At 39.4% G+C, this 27,576-nt stretch overlaps 2 protein-coding genes across 4 annotated transcripts in view; both read left to right on the top strand.

Annotated features, from left to right (window-relative positions):
• The window catches only part of vaspb (vasodilator stimulated phosphoprotein b), a 28,745-nt gene extending 22,775 nt beyond the window's left edge, over positions 1 to 5,970 (top strand). For 2 of the 3 annotated variants that reach the window (XM_058388229.1, XM_058388230.1), the window contains exons 10-14: positions 141 to 183; positions 413 to 469; positions 1,746 to 1,815; positions 2,341 to 2,398; positions 3,489 to 5,970. In XM_058388229.1, the coding sequence (XP_058244212.1) occupies positions 141 to 183; positions 413 to 469; positions 1,746 to 1,815; positions 2,341 to 2,398; positions 3,489 to 3,523 (263 nt within the window). In that variant the 3' untranslated portion in view covers positions 3,524 to 5,970. The remainder of the gene's footprint in view (positions 1 to 140; positions 184 to 412; positions 470 to 1,745; positions 1,816 to 2,340; positions 2,399 to 3,488) is intronic. The other variant, XM_058388231.1, reaches the window with a different exon arrangement.
• A 3,849-nt stretch (positions 5,971 to 9,819) lies between these two features.
• akt2 (v-akt murine thymoma viral oncogene homolog 2) lies at positions 9,820 to 27,018 on the top strand. The gene is made up of 14 exons (XM_058388228.1): positions 9,820 to 9,966; positions 16,225 to 16,453; positions 16,676 to 16,804; positions 17,058 to 17,169; positions 18,066 to 18,204; positions 18,315 to 18,446; positions 20,316 to 20,381; positions 20,480 to 20,548; positions 20,636 to 20,758; positions 21,178 to 21,306; positions 21,467 to 21,681; positions 21,805 to 21,892; positions 24,168 to 24,270; positions 25,545 to 27,018. Exons 2-14 carry the CDS (start codon positions 16,408 to 16,410, stop codon positions 25,622 to 25,624), a joined length of 1,431 nt encoding a protein of 476 aa, XP_058244211.1. The 5' UTR covers positions 9,820 to 9,966; positions 16,225 to 16,407; the 3' UTR covers positions 25,625 to 27,018.
• The last annotated feature ends 558 nt before the right edge of the window (positions 27,019 to 27,576 follow it).

Consider the following 27,576-nt stretch of genomic DNA (forward strand, 5'->3'; position numbering starts at 1 on the left):
ATGGTAAAACAACAAAAAACTCTGAACTGCTCAAGGGGTTCACAAATTTTCAAGTGTGTGTGTTATATGCAATAAGCTAAACTTTGTTAGCCACCAGCTTTCTCTTGCTCATGGCTTTGTTGTGTGTTTTGTGTTATTAGACACGTTAAGGAGGCCGTGGGAGAAGAGCGCTACCATGCCCAGGTGAGGCAGAATTTCCCAGCGTTTATTTCTGCTGTACTGTTTTATTAAATGGTCTTTTCGTAGGGCACAGAAGAACATCAGTGGCTGACCAGAGATGTTAATAGGGTTAATGCAACTTAACAGCCTCTTTGTCCCGTCACCTGATTATCGTTTAGTCTTGTGTGTGTGTGTGTGTGTGTGTGTGTGTGTGTATATATACATATGTATACATAGTTTGTGTTTCGTACAGGAATAACTCTGTTACCCGAGGTCTGGATTCTCCCGCCTTCACTGCTCTAACACCCAGGTACACTAACAACATGTAAACCTCCACACACACAGACGCACACACACATGCACACTCGCTGTTGACCCCCTCCCCAGCTTTGCTGCAGTGCATCATCAAGCCCCATGTATTGATGTTGCTGTATGAGCTTCTCTTTGCTGACTAACAAGCTCTTTGGAACATCATTTTGGCTGCACCTTGTATTTATGACTAACATATTTATATACTTCTTTATTTTCTGTAGTTTCAGGTTGGGTTACGGTGTACGTCGATGGTCAGCTGTGTTTGCTGGGTGTTCATTGGTGCTCATTTGAATTTTTCTGCAGTTCCCTGATGTGCCACTGGAATGACTTCATTTATTATGACTTTGCAGTTGTCAGAAAAACCCATTTCAGAGTCACTGGTCTGATACAGAAACATAAACGGCATATTTAATCATGCATCAGAGTTTACTAGTTTTTTGTGAGCAGTTTAGAACTGTTCTTACAGAAACACAAGGACAGTGTGCTCACAGGGAGTATATTATGAGCTGAGGTCTGAGAATGAGTCAGATCAAATGTCAGACCTGAATTATAATTAGAATTGGAATCTTTATTACACTATATTCACGCCTACAGCGATCACTACATATCGAAGTGGCCAGAAGCCGTTCCTATGACTGTTTCACAAAGTATTAACTTCTAAAAGTGGGTGGCACAACTAGCAATCACAAATTTTTGCCCGCTAAAATGAAACCTTCTGGAGGGAGATTTTGTGTTTGTGTAAAACAATTCAGCTGCATCATGCCATACAAGATGAAGGAGAAGCAGTGTGCTCTTTGCACGGATCACATACGCTCTACTGTCTTCAATCTCACCGGTAGTTGCTGCACCAAGCCGCTCCATATTTGCATAAAGTTTAACTTTTCTCAACTATGCCATGTTGGACATGCCCACATCTGGACATCAATGATTGCTGTCACTCAAGTCGTCAGCTCTCATTGAAAATAAATGATCTCCGATCACTATGCCACTGTATGTGTGAATGTAGTCTAAGTATTTGCTGCAGTCCAATATTGGTTGTAAGTCTTACGTGACTCGCAGCCAGTCACAATTGCAGATATAAAATAACAAAAACGAATTGTTCTGTTCGCTTTGAGATGGGTTTATCTGAAGCAAAACTTTTCTGCATTTTCTTCAAAGCATTTAACATTATTTTTCCCCCTTTCCTATCTTTCCCTTCCCTTCTCTGGGTTCCCTTCTGCAATCTCATCATGACAGTTATGTTTCCTTCATTACATCCTCTCTCTATCCATCAGGCTGAAAACAGCTGGCTCATCCAATGACGGTGAGAGTGGAGAGGAGTCTGAGCTGGAGAGAGTCAAGCAGGTCAGATACGAATCACACTCATGACAAACACAGCGATGTCCAAATGTCCAGTCCTAAATAACGTTGTGGCCATTATTCTGTACATTATTCAGTTTTCTATGTGACCCCCCCCCCATTTACAGCCATACTGGTATACTGGTATACTAGCCATACTGCTTCCTTCCTGTGCTGTAAAATGAATTAATATCAATAGGTAAACATTGTGCTGTGGTCAGACATCTCGTACATTTAGTGTCCATTGCTTTAAAAGTCTGAGTAACATGACCATATGCGCCAATTCAAAGAATTGTTAGCAAATTTTCTAGGGTAATTTAGAAATGATCTATAGAGAACCTACAGTAACTAGCTATGTTCATGTGCTTGATCAATCTCAGCTCACTCATTCGTTACATCAACTGAAGTACTAACAGGATGTGTTGGAGCTTGTTGTAGTGCTGCAGTATGTTTCATCATCATTGATGTCTTTGACAGTCATGTTATATTTGATTATTTGTTATTTCAAGTGTAAGTGTGTGTGTGTTGCAGGAGCTGCTGGAGGAAGTGAGGAAAGAGCTGCAGAAAGTCAAGGATGAAATCATTGGAGGTAAAGGCACAAATTAAAACATGTGTTGTGATGGACAGCAGTATGTGATGGACACAGTGTCTATATTAGAATTAATTCCAGGAACAATGATCACATAGAAACCCTAAAAACGTGCAACAAGATACTGCATCACCCAGAACAGTCAATGACTAATCTACTGGTCTAATTAGCAGTTGAAATAATTTAGTACGTTACTTAAAATAATTTACGCTCGAAACATGCTTGTGGCATATAAACCTAAATGATTTTCCTGTGAACCCAAAGTTTTATAATAAAGAACTACTGTAACATTTGAATAAGTTAATTATATTAGTAACATACTTTGTGTAACACAAGTGATTTTAAAAACAAACCAATTATTGCCTGCACTGACTTATTAGTTGTGTGGGAAGTGTTTAGTTGCTGGACCTGAAGCATAGATGCCTGATTTACACTTCACCCCATCACTCTGCATGCACAGCAGTAGTGTGAACGTTCGTGTTCACACATTCACTGCAAATCTAACATACATGCGCTATCCATTAGATCGCACGTCACAGCCTAAACACCCCTGTCTATCATGCTTCCGATTCAAAACCATAAAGTCTTGAGTGATTTCACGCACCGTGAGGCGAAGACACTGCTGAGGTCCGTATCGTAAAGCTTTCCACTGTTACCTTGGTTGTCATGGGCTGAAATCCAAAACTGACATTATGTTCAGAAAGCACTAACTAATCTAGAAGAGCCTTCAACATTTGAACAATAGCTGTTATAGGAAAACTGGGTATTAATACTCCAAAACAGTCAACAATTAGAGATACAACACTAGTGTTTTAGGGAAAATTTATCACACTAGTGATGTGTTCATTAAATGTAAAAGACTAAATTCATTTGGATTAACAGGTGAATTTAAATGAATGTAAATGCTTGTCTGCAAACGTAACGTTTCTTCCAGTAACATTTCAAACATATTTGTTACAATAAAAAAAAATCTGCGCTAGCAGTTGCAGTAAAAATGGGAACACTCACTGTGAGTGATGATGCTGTAATGTATGAGTTTGTGAGGTGATTCCCATCACATTAATACTGATTGTGTTTTTTCTCTTCACAGCAATCATTCAGGAGTTACAGAGAAGAAGCACATAGTCCCTCTCTCATACTCTCTCTCTCTTTCTTTCTCTCTCTCTCTCTCTCTCTCTCTCTCACTCTCTCACACACATACACACACACATATGCAGGGACTTAATCCATTCAGCTTGATATTGATTTTCATTTTTAATCATTTAGTCTTTATTTTATTTTCCCCATCATCATCATCATCATCATCATCATCATCATAATCATGGCGTACTCAGAAAAGTTTAAACCACCCTTGGGGGTTAATGAAATGTGTATGTAATTAAGACCAGTTACTGTAAAAAGCTCAGTGAGCACACACATTCTCATTCTCACTCTCTCTCTCTCTCACACACACACACTCGCACTCTCACTCAATCTGCAATCACACCAGAGTTGCACTTGTCCACAGACAGGAAGTGTATGCATGTCTCTTCATGACTCTAACTGGTCTGTGTTGTTCGAGAGTACAGCCAAATGCAAGACTGTGTGCTGCTCTTAAACAGCACAGCTAAATATTATGTCATGTAAATAGTAGTAGGCATCTGTGCCATAATTCACTAGTGAACTGTATTCTGGAACTAGCAAGCAGGCAGGCGAGGTAGCTTCAGTGGAGGTTTTTCCTCATTTCAGGGCTCTGTCTCAAATCATGCACCATGCACTATATTACTACACTATGTAGCACCTGGACATTTGTCAGCAAGCAACCCAAATCAAACACTAGTGCTTTTTCACTAAACCCAAACGACTCTCCGTCATGTGGCACCTCACATTATTAAGCTGTGCCAGAACTCCCTCTACAGCTCTTTTCTCTTCATTTGCAATTGTGGTGTAATGGCATTCCTCTTGGCCATTATGAAAATTTGAAACCATAAAGGCCTTTGTTGGCTCTGTCCGTTCTGTTGCTTAGGGCAGACTGCAACCATCACGCGTGAAAAGTATCTGGTGTGCAACACTGTCATTCCTGCTCAGTTTTAGCACACCATCCAGGTATTAATAGTACACTACATCTCACTGATTTTCCCAGTGTTCACCATGGAAGTACGTGATCTGAAATTTGAGAAACAACACGGATTTGCATTATATCTAGAAACACTGATTTTTTTTATTTTTTATTTAACATTAGCTGCCTGTTGGGATAGATAGATATAAATTAGCTAGCCATGTAGACAGCCTTGCAGGCCAAGCAGTGTTGAAGCGGATGCTTAAATGGATTTGTGTAAGGAAATCATGTTCTCTGATGAGCCTGACAGGTTCCTAGTGTTTCTAGATGGACTTATTTGTATAAAGTTGAGAACATTTTTGCCTCTGTACAGCCGTGTAGTCTCTCAGGATGGTGATGTGATTTAGTCTACATACGCTTATATTCTTTCAGCAAACACTTTTATCCGGAGCTGCTTAGAGTGACAATGGTGTACACTGTAAGAATGATTGATGTCATGTGCTCCAGACTAGAGAGGGTTGTTGACATGCTGACTGCCAGATAATAATCAAACCTGATAATACAAACCAACAATAATTGAGTAGTGTAACCAGACACACTGTGATGCTAATGAGCTGATGGATAGAGACACACGCATACACACTCACTCACACATACACACACACACACACACTCAGGGGGATTTCATAATTGTATTACATAAAATAAACACTAAATAAGGCACTTTGTGCCTCATGAACACAATCACATAGTCACTATGCAAAGCTTGATTCAAATGCCATTGCAACACTTTCCAGTTTAACCAAATTGAAATAATTCCATTGATTCCAAGTGGTCCACACAATCTTTTAGGCTGCATGTCCTTGACAATTATTATTTTTTTTGTTTGTTTTGTTTAAAGCCCGAATTGTGTACCTGACTCTTCTCAGTTCCTCTGTTTCAAGGCATTGGCAACATTTTATCACAAATTTGATTTTTTTTCTTTCTTGTTTTCTCTAAAGTGAAATACTGCCAGAGTACTTGTACATGTTTGCCAAGGAAAAAGGCATTTGTCCAATGTTAATAGTTGGAAAGTACACGTTCTTGCACTATGTCCTGTGTGAATTTGAGCTGAATCATTTTAACATGTGGAACTGACTTGAAATCCCTTTTCATTCCCAATGCCTGGAATCAGGTAATCAGCTCTTTTTTTGGGGAATCAACTTCCAGCTCTTTGAATGGATATAAATAATCAACTAGATATAAATAATGATGTTTCTGTTTAGACCAAATTGCCTTTTGATACATGTGTGTGTACCCAGCTTTGCAGTGTGAGCGTACAGATATGTATACACACACGCACACACACACTGATCTTTTGGTGGGCAGGGTTTGTGATTATTGAGTTTCTTATTATTGGGTTTTTGTTTATTTCTATAGCTTTACTATATTTGAAACTTTTTTTTACACTGAAACACACACACACACACACACACACACACACACACACTGGAGCATTGCCTTTATACCCAAATACAGCTGCTGCATCAACATGCCTCTGTGTTATCTCTGTGTATGTGTCTGTTTTGAAATGTCTGTGTGTTACATAAGCATATCCTGTTAATCAGTTGACAAAATCATGCTGATCTCTCATTCTCAGACTGTTTATGCATTGCATTGCCATCTTCTAAGAGGCATTACTTTGGAACAGTATGATCGAGTTTACAATCCCATTATTGTGCACACTATAAGAGTGTATGAAACATAATGCACTCAAGAAATGGAGTTTAAGGCACCACCATAAAACTACCACTGACCAGATATTATTTAGGTGATGAACTGTTCTCAGCAAAGTAGTGGCACTGGCATAAGTCAAATTTGCAATCATGGAAATTTACAAGATATTGTGATGTCACAACACTCATTCAGCTAAAGCCCTCTTCCGCTCACAAGAGCAAGCACCGCTGTCACAGAAAGAAATTATATTTATATTATGTCTTTAGTGGCCATGGGTCAAGAAGAATCCTGTGTTTGTAGTTTTGCCAATTTGAGTAGTTTTCTGGGGGGAAAAAGTACAAAAATACTGCAAGAATCATCAGAAATTATTGGGGGGGGGAAACTGCAGTGAAATTAAACATTGCAAAAAATATATATAATAATAATAACTCCTGCAGAGCCTTATAATAGGTTATGGGAATTATATATATAAACTAGTTTTGACTAACATTTGAAGGATCAAAATATTTTTATCATTAATTTTTCACCTTAAAATGTAAAACCTAATTGGACTACTTATCTGACTTCCACATCACAGCTGCTTGTGCCAGAACTAATGTGGTTTACTAATTAAGAACTAAGTAAGTTTTCACATAAGTGGGGTAAATACTTATGCAATCCCATATGTGTCAATACTGTAATCATGTAATTTCTGTTCCAGATTGTATCAGTACAAATGTGGAAATGTTCAAGGAGGTATTGCAACCACAAGTAAAGCTTAGCTCCATTAATAAAACAAGGAGAAAACTGCATTTAAAGATTTTAAGACAACACTGGAAATGCATTTGCCTTTACATACATATTAATATGTAATAAATTTGATATACAAATTCTATTAACAGAGATATCACATCCATCAAACTAAGATCAGGAGAGGATTCTGATAAACTCACCCAAGTGGTTATTAATACACTGTATTGCCAAAAGGTTTTGGGACACCGTTCCAAATCATTGAATTCAGGGGTTGGGCTCGGCCCCTTAGTTCCAGTGAAAGGAACTCTTAATGCTTCAGCATACCTGAAAAACAACACCTGAATTCAATGATTTGGAGGGGTGTCCCAAAACATTTGCGAATATAGTGTATCTAAGTGGCTAGTTAGCGAACCTAAACTGGGGTCAGAATGGTCTTGCACAGGCATGTCTAAGTTAATGGTCAAGTGTTTTACTGGGTTTCTTGCCTTTTTCATGTTTTCTCCTTAAAGTCGTCTGAGCCTGCAGCCCCTGTAGCTTTAATTAAATCAGCTGTTAATAAGTCTAAGTCAAAAGTGTCACATTTTTCTTTAGATTTCAAGATCCACAAAGTGCACATTGACTAAAGAAAGAACAACAGCTACATGTAGTCAAAGCTGTGTGTAAAAAAAAAAAAAGCAACATAACTTTGTATCTGGAGGCAACATGGTGGGAAAAAATAGCCAGATAGTCATGATGTACCCTTCATAGAAGTAAATGTCTAACATTTCAAGGCACAAAAAAGCAAAGACCCAGCCTAGTAATAAACCTATAACTAGAATGAGAGATCACATCACACTTAAATTAAACCAGTACAACTAGACAGCTATTTCAGTTTCAGTCTCATTTACAGTGTAGCCAAATTTCCAAAAAAAAAGATGTATTATTATAATAAGAAGATTGACCTGAGCCAATTTAAAAAAAAAAACCTGGTGGAGTTTGATAGCAGGCTATTCTTAAAAATAAAGAGCATTACTGCTGTATTACAGTTTTCCTCTCCCTGAAATGTGGTCCAAAATTATGCAGGCCATATTTATGTCTAGAATATTTCAGTAGTCTTCACTTTTGAATATAAATTTCCCAGCCACCTCTGGTGCAAAATTAGGAAAAATGAACAGGTCCTCTTCTGACATGTGAGATGAGTGTTCTATCTTGTCCTCATGATGAAATGGCTTTGGCTTTCTCTGAGTCTGTGCACCAAGGAGTGATGGGCCTGATCAATGTGCAGAGCTTTGATTATAATAATATGTTCTCATAATATGGTTATTTATAAAAACAGTTAGTTCTGGTCCACTAATTTGACTGGTCGAGCAGCGTTCCAAGAGTGCTCATATTTTGTTGTGTGTTGTGCTGCACTGAGACGGTATCACAAGTGGTGTTTGCCACTTAAAATTCCACTTCCTAGTTCAAAACAGTTTTGCCAATTTTACCGAAAGCATCTTTAATGGGTATGTACCAGTCAATGTGAGCATCCCAACTTGCTGGTTTGGTCATACTGATTTGTACACTCCTGTTACAGCTCCAGCAATATACAGTAAGTGTGGCTTCTGAGGGCTCTATTTCCACTGGAAAAATATGAGATATTGTGTCCAACATGTCAGTTAATAGATATTTATTTCATGTTTATTGAACTGTTGTATAAAAGCAATATTGTACCCACAATCATGTGGTTATACTGAATATGTGTATTGCTGTGATTACCTACTGCAGGGGTGTCCAATCTTATCTGCAAAGGGCTGGTGTGGATGCAGGTTTTCATTCCAAACCGAGCAGAAGCCTTACCTGAGTCTACTAAAAATCACACCGACCCTTTTGCGGACATGACTGGACACCACTGACCTACTGCACTCATCCTGTGAACTCATACCTACAACCAAATAATAGACATGCCACACTCTTACTCGTGTGATATTGCTTTATTGTCTCTCAACCTCAGACTGAAGAATTATAACTGTAGTGTCCAGTTAGAAATGCTCCAGTTAATACAGAGAAACGCAACACCTTCCATTTGTCATTAGGCAACCATCATGAGTTCTTTACCTCAAAAAAACTCTCAAAAATGTAATGACATTGAATCCTGTGGCTGCTAGCTACCGCCACTGACAGTGTAGTTAGACTTCTTTCGTGTGTGATGTTAGGGTGTAATGATGTTTGCTGTATCTGAGCTCAGGGGTGACGTATCTGTACACGTTTTCTTCCGGTTCCCATGCAACACCATGGAAGCAGCACTGATTGTGAATTACTAATACAGAATTATTAAGGGAAGCAGTTATGCTATAAAGTATTTTACTCTTCCCTGACTCATCAAAATCATTTTTCTGTTTTTCGAATCCTCTGCAGTGTACCACTAACAAGCCTAAAGCAAACCTTTGCCCCCTTATGAGGTAGATGACCCCCTGAACACCAAGCTGGCAGAATAATAAGATCCATGCAGTCTAATTCCATGCCCTGACAGAGGTCACATGTACAGGGACACAGAAAACATGATTCTGGCATCCTCAAAAGGACGTATTTATCTTTTTTGAGGAGTGGGCATGGTCTTAAAGCAAGTACCGGGTTCTATGGTTTCTTCCCACCTTTCTGAAACATGCGACTAAGTGGAAAGATGATTAAAAAGTGCCTCTAGGTGTGAATGCACAGTGCCTTGTGTTTGACCCACCAGGATTCTGACTAGGATAAAGAGTCTGCATGAGTTTATCACTATCTGTAAAGATAGATTTTACTATTCAGTATCAACCGTGCTTCGTGAGTCAGGCCTCATTAAAAAATTTATTTCATCAGTCACAGTAAAAGGCGAAAATTAAACCGCAACGCCTTTTCAAACGAACCGAGCAAAAGATATTTATGAGAGAAAACAGAATAATAAATGAGCCCGTGAGAAAATGGGGGATGTTTTTATTGTTGTTGACGTCGGCGTGACGTCACATCCTGTTTGTGCTCTGGAAAGGAGCTGAAGGCCTGAAGCCTAAAAAAGAAAACCCCTCCAAAGTAGATTTCAAGAAACTTAACATCACAGCGAGAACGGTGTGGCGGAGTGTGAACTGCGGTGAGTGGAAAGAACTCTAAAGAGTGTTAACGCTTTACTGGAATAAAACCACAGCTCTGGGAATGCGTTCCGAGGTTTGATGAGCGCAGTTACATTAGCCTTTAGCAGCCTGCAGCTAACACACACGCCGTTAGAAGGGAAGCAGACTCAGCTAGGCTAGCAGCTGTGTTAGCATTAGCATCAGCGCGGATTAATAGGAGAGAGATCAGGGAATGTCAATGTGAATATAGCTCGGATTATTTTCCTGCGCGCGTCCAATATGTTCTGAAACCGATCCAATGGCCTCCATTTTGTGTGTGTGTGTGTGGGGGGGGGGACACCTTCTAGCATGTTGAACTAAAGCTGAAGAACTCCCAGCTTAGCATGCTAACTTTCCCAGTTTAACCAGACACTTTTAATGTCCTGAGTGCCATGTGGAGAGCACTTTAGTAAAAGTACGACTTTAAATAATAAATAATTCTCACTTTTTTTTAATGTATTGAACAAAACCTGGAGCTGCCGCTACACACTGATGTCCTTGTTAGCTTAATTAGTTTAGCCCGCACTTTGCTTGGCTGCAGTTTTAACGCTACCTGTGAAACAAATTGCTTGTGGAAAGTTAAAAGTTAATTCATCCTGTTAAAGTGTGTGTTTATAATTCGGTCATTTGTACAGACTTGCAGCACTTTAGCAGTGTTTTGTAGCTAATATGGTTGAAGGTAAATGTGATGCATCGGATTTATTCCATTTTAAAACGCGGAGTCGTGACCTGGAATAGACTTTAGTTATTTTTTTTATTATTTGATATTATTTTTTTTAGGTATCTAATGTAGTGAATAAACACAAAAGATCTTATTACTCGAACAAACACGTATTTATTTATTTTATTATTGTTTTTCTTTTAAGTGTAATTTTTTAATAATGTTCAGAGACGCAGTGTATATGTTATGGTTGTATTAATGACAGAAGTGAAGAAACTAATTGTATGTATCAGTGTATGTAAGATGGAAGAGGTGAGTCATGTAACACAGACCCATTTGTGTTTCTGGCACTGACCTCACATTGGTAGGCAGTGGTTTAATGGTCAGGAGAGTCTAATGGACCTGTAGTCTGACCCCAGATACCCAGCAGACACGAGGCAGGAGTCTGTTCCCTTCACACTGCCCTACAGTCATGGAGTCATGCTTCTTTTTCATAAAGAAAACCAAACAAATATACAAGCACAGCCGTGAAACATTGGGTCGCAAGAGAACATCGTCTTTTTTGTTTGGTTTAATTATTTTACAAATAAATATTAGAAATATCGAAGATGGATGGGGCGGTGATAGCTCAAGTGGTAAAGGCTCTAGGTCGTTGACCAGAAGATCAGGATTGAAGCCCGAACGCCACCAAGCATTGCGTCCTTGAGCAAGTCCCTTAACCCTACCTGCTCCAGGGGCGCTGTATCATGGCTGACTCTGCGCCCTGACCCAAACCCCCAAGGATAGGATATGCGAGGAAAGGCTTAACTTAAATATTTTGAAATATTATTGGGATTCCTATTCTGTATATTCAAAACTAAGCACTGTGTGTAAAACCACTCACCTGTGTAGTCTAAACAGTTATTGAACACTAACACAAAGTACTTTTCCTATTACAGTCAGTGTTTGAATTTCTAAACCGTCCCATGTCAGGTACCGAAAGATCTGTTTTGCATCCCAGTCTTCAGGATGTTTTAGATTAGTAAATACTTTTGAATGTAAGGTCAGGGTTTCAGTTTGAGGTCATGAAGGACAGTGGAAAAATTTCAATCAAGATGCGCTTATCTGCGTATTTAAAAATCAGTGTGTTATTGAACTGCTAAATATTTTACAATTGGATGTGGAATACCCGGATGGAAAATTTTGGCACGAACATGCCATGCAGTAAATACCATGTTTATATGTACATAAGATATGCAGCAAATAATAATGACGCTGCTTCTGTACATCCTTTGCCTTGGGTTGTATCACACTGCCCTAGAGTGGATTATTTTCTTATAACAACCTAATGTTACAATAATTGTATATAATAAATCTGGGGAAAAATGTAGTCTTTTCACTTGACAAAAACAGCTCGGTAGTGTCAGATGGAAAAACACAGAGGTGAGCACTCTAGCAGAGGGGGAAATACACGACAATAGGATATCAACAAATACCTTGTCAAATTTAAAAAGGCCGAAAAATACTACAGGGCTGTAAAAGATAACAGCCCTGTTTTTTTCCCTCACTGATGCAAAAACGTGACAGAAGCCGTAATTTAAACTGGTTGCATGCTGCGTTTATCCAGTCACGGTTGTTGGCACCACAACTATGCAAATAAGCATGTTAATCCAGGATTTCTGGATGTACAGTGTGAAACGTCTGTTTCTGGAAAACCCAGATTAGTTGTTAGCCCCGGATAGAGTATGAACAGTGTGAAACATCATACAAGATAACCCAGGATTCTGTTTCTCCAAGGTCAACTGTTTTAAGTGTGAAAAGCCTCTTGTTTTATTTCTTCCAGGCACATTGGCTAGTGATTTATCCACTTGCTGAGTTATTATAGAACTATATAATCAAAACATACTTTTATGTGTCATGTTGCAAGTATGCAAACGTGCTACAACGCAGCCTTTACGCGTCTCTCACACAGCTGCTGATGTGAATTGGTGTTGAGTTTGGTGTGAATGCTGAAGGAAACGGCTATGAAACTGTGGAGGCTGAGACAATGGACCTCATTTATCATACAGGATACAAACAGATTTATTTGCAAATTGTTCAGAGGAGCATTAAAACAAGATATTCTAACGTTCATGATGTCCTGTAATTTTAGAAAAATGCTCATATCCTAAAAGTATGTTCCTGAGTGTATGTCAATCTGTGCCCAAGAAGACTGACTAATGTAGACCTTGATCAAAATCAGTGCAAAATCATATCCACACGCATTACTGAGGTTTTATATATAGATTTTTCTATCAAGTTTAAAGTGCCTTGTTACACTTAAGGTATTTAGTGGATGGTTATTTATATTAAGATCTTTAGTGGACATTTTTAAAATCAAATGATTTAACCCAGGCTCTCAGGCCAGTTCCAGTGTTAATTTTGTCACTTGTCGTAGATTTTGTCTCCTGATGAAAGGATCCTTTAAATTTAGTCAAAATTTCGTTAAATCTCTTTGTCAATTGACAACTGTCCATTTTATGCTGACTAAAATGGAATATTAGTCAACTGCATTTTAGTTTATGATAAAATGCAGAAATTAACCAAATTTTCATGTATTAAACATGTATCAACAAAATCACATGAAAACCTGATCTCCTGATACATTACGATGAGTACACTATTGTTATTGATGTACTCTTGTTGTTGCTCTGGCAGTATTGTCTATAGCAGCACATAGACTGGTGTATTGAAATTTGGCACGCTACTTGTTAATGGTCTAAGGAACATTCTGACAAAATTTGGGTCTAGCGCCACTGCCGGCTCACATTTGGGCCTAATTTGGAAGTACAAGTACGGTCATAACTTTTGAACTGTGTGCGAACTAATTGGATTTTCCTCCATCTTGGATTTTGTCTACTTCTTTTCAAGATTTTTTGATTATTCTACACAGTATGACCAACAAATCTGATGCCAAACATTAAGAGAGGCTGTATCTCAGCTACGACGACTTCAGGACCGTGACTTGATGCTATACGACAAATTTTATGACCTCGACGCTTGCTGGTGCAAAGTTACAATGTGCTGAATGTGCTTACAGTCCTCCACCATTTCTTGCCCAATCTTCACCGAATGTGGCTAACGCCGTTTAGAAACCTGTCTGACCAAACGCAGTCAAAGGAAATTTGATATTCAAAGCTGTTTTCCTGGATGTGAGTGTGTATCTCAGCAATGCATCTATGCATCATTGTGAAACTTGATAAGTATCTCAGACTCTTGCTCTGAATGTACCCAAGAAGTTCTGGGACAGAGCCACCTTGTGGTCAAGAACTGTGATAGAGTTTTCCCTTTATATGTCATTTGAAGAATTTGTGTGAAATTTATGTGTCTCCTTTTTACCACGGGTCTCTGCAGTATGCTGAAGTGAACACACACCAAATTCGTGTGTACTTCCTGTCAGTCTTGGAATTTTTCAAAAAGAGTTTTCAAGAATTTTTGAATATTCCAGATGGTTTCCTGTAACGTGCCAACTAATCTTAGAGCAAAGCTTCCTAACAGCATACAAGGCTGTGTGTCAGCAACCTTCCTGTGAGCAGGAACACAAAAGCCGGTAGGCATCTTCCAGACTGTGACCTGAGGCCTAGCAGCAAATTGTGACAGTGCCTCCTACTGGTCAAAAGTTACAGCACCGTGCTAGAAGTGCTGATTTTGCAAATCCTCCTATAAACCTTGTCTAATCTTCATCAAAAGTGCTTGGCCCTGAAAATGCTGCTTGGAGGTTTTTAGCATATTACCCGTAGCTTAGTAAGATGTCATGGCTGTTCCTGGGTGTGATGCTGTTCACTTGAGCTTCCGATGTTATCTGGATTTAATCATGTTTTTGGGTTGCTTTCTTGGTGGTTAAACAAGTTTGTTGTATTTCCTTGACATGGACATCTTGTCTTTGTGTATTTTGCAAACAGTCGTTGTCTATGCCGTGACTGTTCTGCAAAATCCAGGAGGTCCATAGCGCTTATATTGGCCCACCTCCTCCATGTTTTCAGCCATGCTGCCATGTTGCCAATCAACACTAGGAGGATATGTAATCCAAGGAACTGCACACTCTTGTTCATTATTGGCTGTTTTTTGTGTATGTTGGGGAGAAAACAAGCTGGAAACCTTAGACATATTCAGGCAATGCCTATTGTATGATCACTTAGGCCTAGTCCACACGTACACCGGTATTTTTTTTAAAAAAAAGAGTTTTTCCTCCTTCGTTTTTAAAATAAAATCTCGTCCACATGAAAGAGCATGCAAAACCAACAGGTAGCAATATAATCTCAACCGTAAAGCCATGTTGGCCAATCAGAAGCCTGAGACGCCGACTTCACAAGCAGTGTTGCCAGACTGGGTGGTTTCCGCCCAATTGGGCTTCTTTTGGTCACGTCTCACCGGCAAAAAGTGCACTGGGCGGGTTGATAAAATCTGGGCTGGTTTTTGATGCAACTGGCGTGTTTTTATTTTTGACTATAAACATGATATTTTATTAATTTTTATGGCTGTCAATCGATTAAAATATTTAATCGCATGATTGTCATTAGTTAATGCGAGTTAACACATGCGCTCTCTCTCTCTCTCTCTCTCTCTCTCTCTCTCTCTCTCTCTCTCTCTCTCTCTCTCTCTGCGCCTGCCTGCGTGTTTGTTTATCCGCTGCTTCTACTTCTTTTCCGATTCCTGTCAGCGCTGCAGTACACTTCCGCTCATCCCAAATGCTCTCGTTGGTTGACACACGTCATCACCTTTATCCCAAGCTAATACAAAACGAGATCCCACCCCCCCATCACCCGTGGTTTGTCTGTGTGTGTGTTCAGACCCAGTGAGCAGCAGACTTTTTAAATTATTTACAAAATAATAAAAACTGCGTTAACGCACAATAAAATGTCGGCGTTAATGAATTAATGAGTTAACGCGATAACGCGTTAATTTCCCCAGCCCTATAAATTTTCTATTCAAATGAATAAATAAAGTATAATATGTAATGTTGGTGTTTTAATTATATGGTTCAGTTTAGCCAGTAAGGTTCAGGAGAGTCCTGTCCAGTCAGACTTCAGTCTTGATTAGCGTGTTGTAATTGTTCTACTCGTTAAGCCGATATCACAAAGTTATTAATTGTTATAACTGTTTGTTATTGTATTGGTTATAATGGTATGCATTTTGGGCTTTTTTTAAATGGGCGTGTTTTAAGCTGTAGTTGTCTTCAGTCCAATCTGGCAACCCTGTTCACAAGCCAAAAATCTCCGGTTTTGCTGTCTACACGATAACACTGCAACCGGAGTTTTTAAAAAAACTTCACCCTGGCAGGAGTTTCCAAAAATGTTCGGTTTCAGTGACCTGATGTTGCGTTTGCGTGTGGACGAACGGCCAAACCGCATAAATAAAGCTGCGGTTTTAAAAATACTCGCGTTCGTGTGGACAGGGTCTTAGTCATGTTTAAGCTGAAATTTTTTTGCAACGCTTATATTGATCTAGTGTTTGTGCGCTAGGTTTTAGTCTTTCACCTTAGAGAAGGATCATTCATGATGTATTGTTGTTGTTTCAAATTTGTTGCGTGTAATGAGTGCGTATTCTGTTTGTTTTTCAGGTGCTCTGTGTGTGTGTGTGCGCGCGTGTGTGTGTGCATGTGTGGGTGAGTGTGTGTGTGTGTATGAGTGTGTTCCTGGTTGTGATCACTCCTGTCACTCTGGCCTGCTGATCCTCTGACGCCTTCGCCCTCAGCTGCACACACTGACACGCAGACACACACTGAGACACACACAAACACAGCATGAATGAGGTTAGCGTGGTCAGAGAAGGTTGGCTCCACAAGAGAGGTGAGTCAAAATGCTAACTCGCCACTACCTGTACTCACAGGAAACATGGATTAATACACATGTCTGTACATGATCTATAACCTCTAGTATGGTGGAGATGATGATGATGATATTAATATAGCGTTTAATTCATAAAGTAGAGAAGCATTTACATAACTGAACTTGTATTGTTTGTGCCTCTAAATATGTCTGTCTCCCCCACTATCTGTGTCTTTCATGTAGGTGAATACATTAAGACATGGAGGCCGCGGTATTTTATCCTGAAGAGTGATGGGTCATTTATCGGTTATAAGGAGAAACCTGATGTGTCCGAGCCAAGCCAGCCCCCCCTCAACAACTTTTCTGTAGCAGGTGTGTGTGTGTTGGTGTGTAAGATGATAATGGAGAGGTGGTGTGTGCGTGCATATATACACACACACACACACACACACACACACACACACACACATATATATACACGCATATATAAATTAAATAAAATATAAATAAATATAACCTATATGTAAACATCAAATCTCACATTCAGTAGTATAAGGTGTGTGTTTTGTAATGATTGTCTGTTGAATACGTGTGTGTGTGTGTGTGTGTGTGTGTAATCTTTCAGAATGCCAGCTAATGAAGACTGAGCGGCCACGTCCCAATACCTTCGTTATTCGCTGCCTTCAGTGGACAACGGTTATCGAGAGAACGTTCCATGTGGACAGTAATGCTGAGAGGTAGGGTACAGAGTCAGCAGAGACCCACTGATCCTTTTTAAGGCTCTGTGGTTTTTTCCCCTATGCACTGGTCTTAATGAAGAAACCTTAAAATAGCCTGTGGTCAGGATGGTGCACACTAGGGGTGATATGATATAACTGTCTGTGTTTGCATTCGATAACAGCTTTTCCATTAAAACTGTTATTTATTATTTTAATATATATATTTTATATTTATTTATATATATATATATATATATATATATATATATATATATATATAATATACATACATATATACACACACACACACACACACACACACACACACAAATCTTCCATAGTACATGGTGTAGCTGTCATAGAGTAAAATAAACATAGATGGAAATGTATTTTGAAAAAGTCACCAGCTATCATATACCCCAACTAACCGTGACCCCATGACACATGGACAAGTCACTCTGTCTCCTACAGATCTTAGACAGGTGTGTTAACATGATGTGAAACACTTTGTGGCAAAAGAATCTTACAGTAAATGTACCATATCTACTACATTAAAGCTCGTCAGAGGACACAGGGAAGCTAAACACACACAACGTTTCTGATAAAGTTAATGTGACTAACTTTACATCTTATTTTATTTGACATTTTAATGGCACATTTGTAATCTGAACTTGCCGCCTGTATGCAGTTCTATAAGTATTAAACCTCAGTTAAGATCACAGTGAATTATGGACCTACATTTGAGCTATATATGAGCACCATCAAGCTTTCTCACTATAAATGGTTCTGTGTATTCATGCATTTTGAATGCATCCATAAACTGGCTCATAATCCAGTAAGGGCAACAACTATTCCTGAACTAATTTGAACAACTATAAGTATTTTTTTTTTCTTCTGTCTTTTCATCCTTTTAGGGAGGAATGGATCCGAGCAATCCAGGCTGTAGCAAATGGACTGAAGACACGAGAGGAGGAAGAGCCGATGGACATTAACTTCAGCTCATCAGGAGACAGCAGCATGGAGACACCCATGGCAAAATCACGCAGCAAAGTGGTCAGTCTCACACATGGACAGAGAAATGAGTGCTTTTGATAATGATTCACTGAGCATTAGTGCCTGATGCTATATGACATTTATATACTATGTTTGTGTGTGTGCTGTAGACAATGAGTGACTTTGACTACCTGAAGCTGCTGGGTAAGGGCACGTTTGGGAAAGTAATCCTGGTCAGAGAGAAAGCAACAGGTGTGCATTATGCCATGAAGATCCTGAGAAAGGAGGTCATCATCGCTAAGGTGACAAACACACACAGAATGGTCACAGAACCAAAGTTTTGCTACCCATGTTCTGTTAATGTGAATTTTTTTTGTGCTAAAATAAAACTTCATTACATGACATTCCTGAGGTGTTCCTAGCTGCATTGACTGACCTTTAACAGTGATCTACAGTCCGGGGTGTCGGCTGGAAAGTTGTAAATGTAATACAATAACTGAGATAAAGCATCAAAAATTAAATCACTTTTTTTCCCCCACTTCACCCACGACAGAACCCATGGAGCCCATGTTCAGAAAGCTCCACCCCCCCAGAACCTACAGTGATTTCAACTAGGGTTGTCATGCGAAATGGAGCTAACATTAGCATGGACTGTCATGACTTCACTTTGAAGCAAACTTCATTCAAATGCATGCGAAATGGTCTCAAACTGGTTATACAACCTATTTATGAGAATGATCAAGAGTGCAAAATGCTTGTATTAACATTAACATAGATAGATAGATAGATAGATAGATAGATAGATAGATAGATAGATAGATAGATAGATAGATACTTTATTCATCCCAAAGTGAAATCTAAATGAAGAGCATACAAAATTTAGCTCATTGATTTATGGGATTGGTCAGAAGAAAAAAACTCTATCCAAAGCAGTTATGACATGTTGATTTAAAATCACATGCTGAACTCAAGGTTGAGGATATTGTCGAGTTTATGAACAGGAATTTTGAGCTGAGGGTCTGTGTTCTTACTCAGAGGTTATTATATTCTCATAACAAGCTAATGTTTCACATAACACTTCTGTAATATTGATCAGTCATGAGTCATGAATACTTGGGCGGCTGAGCACTTTATTATACACCTGTTCTTTCATGTGATTGTCGTGTGGCAGCAGTGCGTACATTTGATGTAGATACAGGCCAGCAGCTTCAGCTAAAAAAAAAAAAAAAAAGGAGAGATTTCGGTGATTTTGACCGTGGTGTGATTGTACACCATTGTACAATGAAGTCATCACTATTTATGTGGTTAGTAACACAGCCCTGCATGCTACTTGAATGATTGCCCTTGCAGTTTTAAGATTAATCCTCAATTTGGACAACAGCATAGCACACACCATGCTATGTTTTGTTTTTCTTCTTCTTTTTTAGAGAAGCTGAGAATAACATTTTTCTACCAGAGAGGATGAAATGGCATAGTCTTTCATCCTGTAGCTTTAGTGTAGGATTGCAATAATGGTTTGGAATGGATATCATTATATTGGTAAATGATAACAATAATATTTAGTGCTTATTAATAGCTAAAGAGATTAAAACACTCATGACATCTATGTTCAGATTCTTTAAAAATATAAAGCCGTTGCTGAAACATAACAAAACCAGCACTCGTGCAAAGGCCAGTTACATTCCCTGTATATAAATTAGTCTGGCTTTAGTGATGGTGACATGCGAGTTGAAAATTAGTCACCAAATCTTGTGAATGCACTACAGAACAGTTAATAATTAAAACCTTTGACCCAAGAATCCAGATTAAAATGTGTTTTGACCGACACAGTCAGCATAGAGGACTACGTTGTCCTGATATTAATATGAAAATGATTGTGGAATAGAAGGCTGATGAGAGTTTTTTTCTACATTTTAATATCTGAGCAAAATGTAATATCTGAGTGCCATGTCCATAGATTGAGCATCTTGTTCATAAAAGTTATTGATGGGTAATTGACTCTAAAAATTAACCTATTAATCTGGTGCTCAGCGTCCATCTTTTCCAGTTGCATAGCAAGAGTTCTCTCATATCATAACAGCAATGTTCATCTCATGAGGCACAGTAATATTCTTTTTTAAAGCAAACGCTCTTCTGTCATGTTCTAAGTTGTGTGTTTGTGTGTGTTTCAGGATGAGGTGGCTCACACAGTCACAGAGAGCCGGGTGCTGCAGAACACCAGACACCCTTTCCTTACGGTAAGGATTTCAGCATTGCCGAAATCCATCAGTGTTGTGATTAACTCACAAGCGTGACTGTGTGTGTAATGATCTGGTGTTTGTGTTTTTGTGCTCAGACACTAAAGTATGCGTTCCAAACACACGACCGACTTTGCTTTGTCATGGAGTATGCTAACGGAGGCGAGGTATTTAACACCCATTGAATATTATGCACACAACTTGATGCCACACGCCGCACAACTGACCCTCTCTTTGTCCCTGTTTGTATCCAGCTGTTTTTCCACCTGTCCCGTGAACGTGTTTTCACGGAAGATCGAGCACAGTTTTATGGAGCTGAAATTGTTTCTGCGCTTGAGTATCTGCACTCACGAGATGTCGTCTACCGAGATCTGAAGGTCACACACACACACACACACACCCTTTACTGAGTTGGTAGATTTATTCCTGTTGTGGTCTTTGTTTTCCACAATTTAAAATATTATGTAAACCACAAAGAGTATATACTTCACATGTTTCTTAAACTGTACTTTATATATTGATGGACTATGAGATGCATTCGCTTTCCTTTATGACTATTGATGTCAAATATGTGGCATTTGCATTAGTTGTATTTATTCTATTTGCATTGCAACTCCATCTGTTATTGTATTTCGGCAGCAGTGCTGCTAACATGATTCACTGCTGATATGTAAAGATTTACTGTAAAATTCGTAACATTTCGCTGAAAGCATTTGACATTTTTGGGCACAGTTAATGTAGAAATTTAGGATGGATATTGTTCCAGAAAGATGTAAATCAATTGTGTGTGTTACAGCTGGAGAATCTAATGCTGGATAAAGATGGACATATTAAGATCACAGATTTTGGTTTGTGTAAGGAGGGAATTACCAATGAAGCCACCATGAAGACCTTCTGTGGAACTCCAGAGTACCTTGCTCCAGAGGTATGTAAATATGTACACACACACACACACTTGTACACACTGAAGTGTACCTCGCTCCTGGTGTTCATGCATTTGCCATGCACACACCACAGTAATCTCCTTAGACTACGGCTTCTCTCTTTCTGTCTCCCACTTTGTTTCTCTCCTTATCCATCTGTAGGTACTGGAGGATAATGATTACGGACGGGCAGTAGACTGGTGGGGTTTGGGTGTGGTTATGTATGAAATGATGTGCGGTCGACTGCCATTCTATAATCAGGACCATGAGCGGCTGTTTGAGCTTATCCTCATGGAGGAGATCAGATTCCCTCGGAACCTGTCACCTGATGCCAAGAGCCTGCTTGCTGGCCTGCTCAAGAAAGACCCTAAACAAAGGTCAGACACTGTACAGTGGACAGCTTAAGATATTAAATAGAAGTTGTGTTTCTGAAATGTGTAGCCTAAAGTCGAGTCAATGTGCTGTAATTGACGCTGTTTTTCTTTTCTTCTTTATTGAAGGTTGGGAGGAAGTTCTGAAGATGCCAAAGAAGTGATGGCTCACAGATTTTTCTCCTCCATTAACTGGCAGGATGTACTGCAGAAAAAGGTGAGGGGTAACTGAGAAAAGCAGAACTGCAAACAAGTGTAGTGATTAGCTATATTTGACAATGTAATGAGGCATGGGAATGCTTAACACCTTCCTCTTTCACAGACACAGACTTTTAGGCTCTTTGGGGGATTTAGAATATGAATAAATGGATTTAAGGAGTTGTGTAGGGATAAGCTACAAGCTGCTTGAAGACATTAACAGTGACAGAACGCATGTAGCTATTTGCAGAACTGTCAGGTTGATTTTAGCAGGTTATGTAACTGGTTAAACTGGTTACCAGCAAATGATGGTTAACAGGTTTCTTATTTACGTTAAAATAAAAGTCCAAACAAGTCACTACTTGTCTCACATGCAAGTTTTGTTGCACATTTGTGTGCATGTTGCATTGGTGGTGGCCAGCTTTGTGTGTCTTTGGTTCACAGCACCTACTGAAAGGAATAGCAACCGTATAAGTAGGACGCTGGTATTAACACACAGGTGAGAGCTATCACTCGTTACTTTCCGGTTCACCCTACCTCCACTCTCTGCTCACAGCTGATGATTAAACATTACACCTCTCCCACTGTCACGTATTGTGAGGCTCACCAGAGTGCACTGTTTACAGCTCATTCAAGACTGCAGTCATATAAGCATAATGTCACGGACTGGAAAAGCCTATTGATAAGCCTATGATAAAGCCATGATAAGCCTATATCATGGCACCTGTTAGTGGGTGGGATATATTGGGCAGCAAGTGAACATTTTGTCCTCAAAGTCGATGTGTTAGATGGTCAAGCGTAAGGATTTGAGCGAGTTTGACAAGGGCCAGATTGTGATGACTAGACGACTGGATCAGAGCAGCTCCAAAACTGCAGCTCTTGTGGGGTGTTCCCAGTCTGCAGTGGTCAGTATCTATCAAAAGTGATCCAAGGAAGGAAGACTGGTGAACCGGTGACAGGGTCATGGGTGGTCAAGGCTCATTGATGCACATGGGGAGTGAAGGCTGGCCCGTGTGATCCGATCCAACAGACGAGCTACAGTTGCTGAAATTGCTGAAGAGGTTAATACTGGATATGATAGAAAGGTGTCAGAATACACAGTGCATGACAGGTCAGGGCTGTTTTGGCAGCAAAAGGGGGACCAACACAATATTAGGCAGGTGGTCATAATCTTATGCCTGGTTAGTGTGGTTTACCAATAACATTTTTAATATTGCCCTATCAAAGTTATCTTCATTCTAAAATGTTTCTTGCAGTGTGAATTTCCTCAGAAGTAAATGTCAGGATTAGATAAAGTTGTTGAATGTTTACATACATAACAAAATGAATACAGGTTTATAATGAAACCGATTTCTGGGGAGTCCATTGGTACTTTACTATCTTCCCGGCCATGATCCAGCATCGCTTATTGAAGGTAAACCTTAGGTCAGGGAGCTCAGTGTGGATGGTATTAGTCAAACTGGAGCTTCCTCATTCAGCAGTTGTATTGGATTTTGCTAATGCTGGATCAGAATTTGCCTTGTAGCTATCTTAGAAATGAGTATAATAATAGTCCAGGGCAGGTGATGTGTTGGTGTAGGATTGGCACGGCACTGTTGAGACGTGATGAGTCTGGAGTTGATCGAGAGCCTCATGTTCCCATAAGGCATTGTCCATGTCAGCCTGAGGTGGTATATAAACAACACTGACTATGACCAAGGTAACTTCCAGATGAAGGTAGAAATGTTGATAGTTGATGTTCAGGAGCTTCAGGTTTGGTGTGAAAAGAAAAGTGCTTGCACTGTTGCACCAACGCTGTTTACCCTAGGTATGTATTATGAACAAGAAAACATGATTCACCGGCTACATCCTTCCATTGCTCCATGGGCCAGTTCTGATATTCTGGTGCCCATTATAGTCACTTTTGTGGTGTGTTGTGACATTTCTATCACAGCCATCGTTAACTTTTTCAGCTAGAGAAGCACTTCTGTTGGATCGGGCCAGAAAGACTATCCTTCACACACACACATCTTCACAAATAAGGGGTAATTATCTGTAGCCTGTCAGCATGTTTTGGAAAGGTGGTATGAAACCAGAGAACCCAGAGGAAACCCACACAAAACCTGGGAAAGCCTATATAAATAGTATAATAGAAGACAAGTTTAGTGATGCTGATCAGACTCTATAGTTTCTCTGTTTAGACCACTAATGTCCCCAAAAAAGGTAGTAAAAAGCCACTGCTCATAATTTGCACTATTAGTCATTGTACTGATTTGATTTGTTCTCACAGACATATTTTCTGTCCATCATTTTAGCTCACCCCGCCTTTTAAGCCTCAGGTGACGTCAGAGACTGACACTCGCTATTTTGATGAGGAGTTCACTTTGCAGACCATCACGGTCACACCGCCTGACCAGTGTGAGTATAACAAATGTGTATGTGTGTTGCTGCAAATCTTGATGCTCAGCATCACTCTAGATGCATAGAGTTTGGGTGTCAACATTTATTTTCCTCCATATACCCATAGTTTAAGCTGTTCACAGACTTGCTGGGTTTGGTGAAAATACTCCACTTCTACAGATGACCTGAAGAGTTCTTTGCCATTACGAAACTTAGTAATGTATCAGAGGAGTGGAATTGTAACACATGAGCAAGTCTAGACCATATGTGGGCTGTATGTGGATTCAAAAATTAAATTTTACATTTGACTAAATTCTCAGTGTAAATGACTTCAGTTGTTCAGGCTGTGTAATATTACCTTCTTTCTTTTGAGCTCGAGTGATTAAAATGTCAGCGGCATGTTTTTACAGAGAGATTACGTGTGCCATGATGAATATATTTCATCAGTTGCACTGCAAATGTAGTGTCCCCATGTTTTATGAACCAGACATTATATGATAATTCAGCATGTGTTCACAACCAATAATAAGCAACACAAAGCAGTTGCTTAGTGGGATTGTCAAGAAAGCGTGAAACTTGTTTAACCACCAAAAGCATGAAAAACAGTGCGCTGGCAGATTAAGATCGACAGAAATAAATTGCATTGCATCATATATTGTGCGTTTCCTTTAAGCTGTTATAAAAACATTAATATCCATGATGACCTTACTTCAGAACAGGGCAACAAAAAATGTTTAACTGTTTCCCTCGTCCCAACAACTGAAGCTGTGTTCGACTTTCATTTGTGCAACATCTGTTTAAACTAAGAAAATGCAGCATGCGTATTATAGCTGCTTTGCTCTACAAGAATTCAGCAATTATCTCTTCAACATGCACATGTAGTTTTTCATTTACTTTACATTTAGAATATTTTTGTGAGGTTGTAAGTTCAAGTTTTACAAGCATTTTTTTTATGAATAAAAAAATGACAAAATGTGACATAGACCAAAACATTATCTCCACAAATCGACCAGCAAAAGGAGGAGTTTATCTACATGAGGTGGCTGCACAATTAACCACTACCTTAAGCAAATTTCTTTTTTTGTATATAGCCTGACCCCTTCCAATGAACTGTTTATTTATTTACCCACCAGATTTTAACCATGTTTTGCTGCTTAGTGTCGGAGTCTTTATTTCAGTGTGAATTTTTTAATAATATTGATATTTCAGGATGAAGGCTGTTTAAGTTAAGTGGAATGTTGAATGTATTTGTTTATTAAGCCTTATTTTCTTGCGCATGTTTCTCTGTGCAGATGATAGCTTGGATGCGGAGGACACGGATGCTCGAACTCACTTCCCTCAGTTCTCTTACTCTGCCAGTGTACGGGAGTGAAGGAGAGACCTACACATACATATGCACACTCACACCAGCAAAACAGATATCATTGCAACGCACACCTACACACACACTGTCTCACCAGCAACCTGGACACCATGGTAACACCCATTTGTACACACACACTGTTACCAGCAAACTGGAAACCGTTTACACACACACATACACGCACGCGCACACAAACAAATTGTCACCAGCAAATCAAACACCATGACAACTTGGCAACTTACTCACTGATCAGCAGTCTGTTGACTAGTGAAGGCCTCATTAAGCTGTGCCTGATCCAGATTGATCCTCCAGGCTGTCTGTTACACTACACACACGCCTTTTAATAGAATGAGTCAAAGACTCATTGTGTTGAACACCTCAGAAACAGCAAATACTGTATACACACACACACACACACACTCTCTTGTATGCACGTTTTAACCGAGTTTAAAAAGAAGTAGAACTTCGGATTGTTACAGTTTTTAATACAGGAAAAAAAGAAAGCACGCAAGAAGCCATCCTGCAGTGCAAGTGCCCTTTTTATGCATTCAGTTGTTACTGTGGTGTTTCAGCAACACATACTGCTGATAGAGAGAATGTGTGTGTGTGTGTTTGTGTGAACGGTGATGTGTGTATGTTCTGAATGTACATCTTTAAGTGTGTGTTTGTGTTGATTTGAATCTGTACAGGACCCATACTTTTGGGGTGGGACAGGGGGAAGGGGGGGTGGGAGTGGGATTGCTGACATATATATGTACCCATGCACACACATACAGATACAGTAGATGTGTAAAGGGAAAATCGCAGCCACAGCTCTGTGGATGAGTGTGTGTGTGTGTGTGGAGTGTGTCCATTTTCTGCACCTGTAAGGCTGTGTCATCACTGTGTAACCCAGGGGTCTGCTACAGACGGCAGAATTCCACACAGTACAAGCACTGGGAAGATGTAGTCTTAGTTACATTGGTTAGAGACACCAGAGTCGTCACTTGGCAGGTGTCGCAGAGGAATCACTAAACTGTGCTGTGTAGGACTCTGCAGAAATCTGCACAGCTCTACGTGACCACACCCCACAACTGCAGCCGGCCTCCTGCTGTAAAACACCCAGTCACTCAGCTGTACAATTCTGCAGGCTTTGATGTAAAGAGATTTTTATTAAATGAGAATTTGAAATGTGTCTCTCTTGCTCTTCTCTCTGTCTCTCTGTTATGCTGTTTAATGATCTCAGTTAGGATGAGAGCTGATGGGAGTGAGGTGGAGTGAGTTTTATGTATTTTTTTTTTTTTCTGTTTTATTTTGCCTTTTCTGTTTGTTTCCTGAACAGATCAGACATTTGACATTTTTGCTTCTTTTGTTCCTGAAATCGTCCTGTTGAGCTCAATATAAATATAATCTATTCCACCAGATGACTGCTCTCATGTCCTTTGTCACATACTGTAACTGTGTGTGTGTGTGTGTGTGTGTAAAATTGTGTGTCCATCATCTTACACAGTCTCCAAAGTGGAGTTAACGGTTGTGCAGAGCATCACACCTAATAGGAAATGTGTGATGTGATACAAACACAGCTCCCTCTGGACCAGGAGTGGACAGGACCCACACTGATTGAGACTGATGCATTATATGACCAAAAGCCTTGTAGGGCGAATATTTAGAAATGCTTCAGTGGTGTCCTAAACTGTTAGGAGGCAAACACCTGTACCCTTTCATTTGTGTGTGCACATTGTGGTTAGTCTAGCCTCTTTTTTTAAATCACAATACAATTTTATTTTTATTTGTAAATCATTTATAGATGCATTTACACAGTAAAATTTGGTATTCATGAAAATCATTTAAGTAAATAATTTTTGTATCTGGTTTCTGCTCCTTAGACTTTGTACTTTTCTGCATAGTAACTAAACTTTTATATACAGAGTACACTGTCAAGATTAAATCATGTATTTATTTCGATGATTCACACAAATTTT

The sequence above is a fragment of the Hemibagrus wyckioides genome, linkage group LG04 (genome assembly GCF_019097595.1).
Source record: "Hemibagrus wyckioides isolate EC202008001 linkage group LG04, SWU_Hwy_1.0, whole genome shotgun sequence".
NCBI classification, from domain to species: Eukaryota; Metazoa; Chordata; class Actinopteri; order Siluriformes; family Bagridae; genus Hemibagrus; species Hemibagrus wyckioides.

Coding starts and splice junctions, on each gene's coding strand:
- akt2 (XM_058388228.1), top strand. CDS start 16,408: ATGAATGAGGTTAGCGTGGTCAGAGAAGGTTGGCTCCACAAGAGAG. Junction 18,205..18,314: donor CAAAATCACGCAGCAAAGTG/GTCAGTCTCACA, acceptor TGTGTGCTGTAG/ACAATGAGTGACTTTGACTA. Junction 21,307..21,466: donor CAGAGTACCTTGCTCCAGAG/GTATGTAAATAT, acceptor ATCCATCTGTAG/GTACTGGAGGATAATGATTA.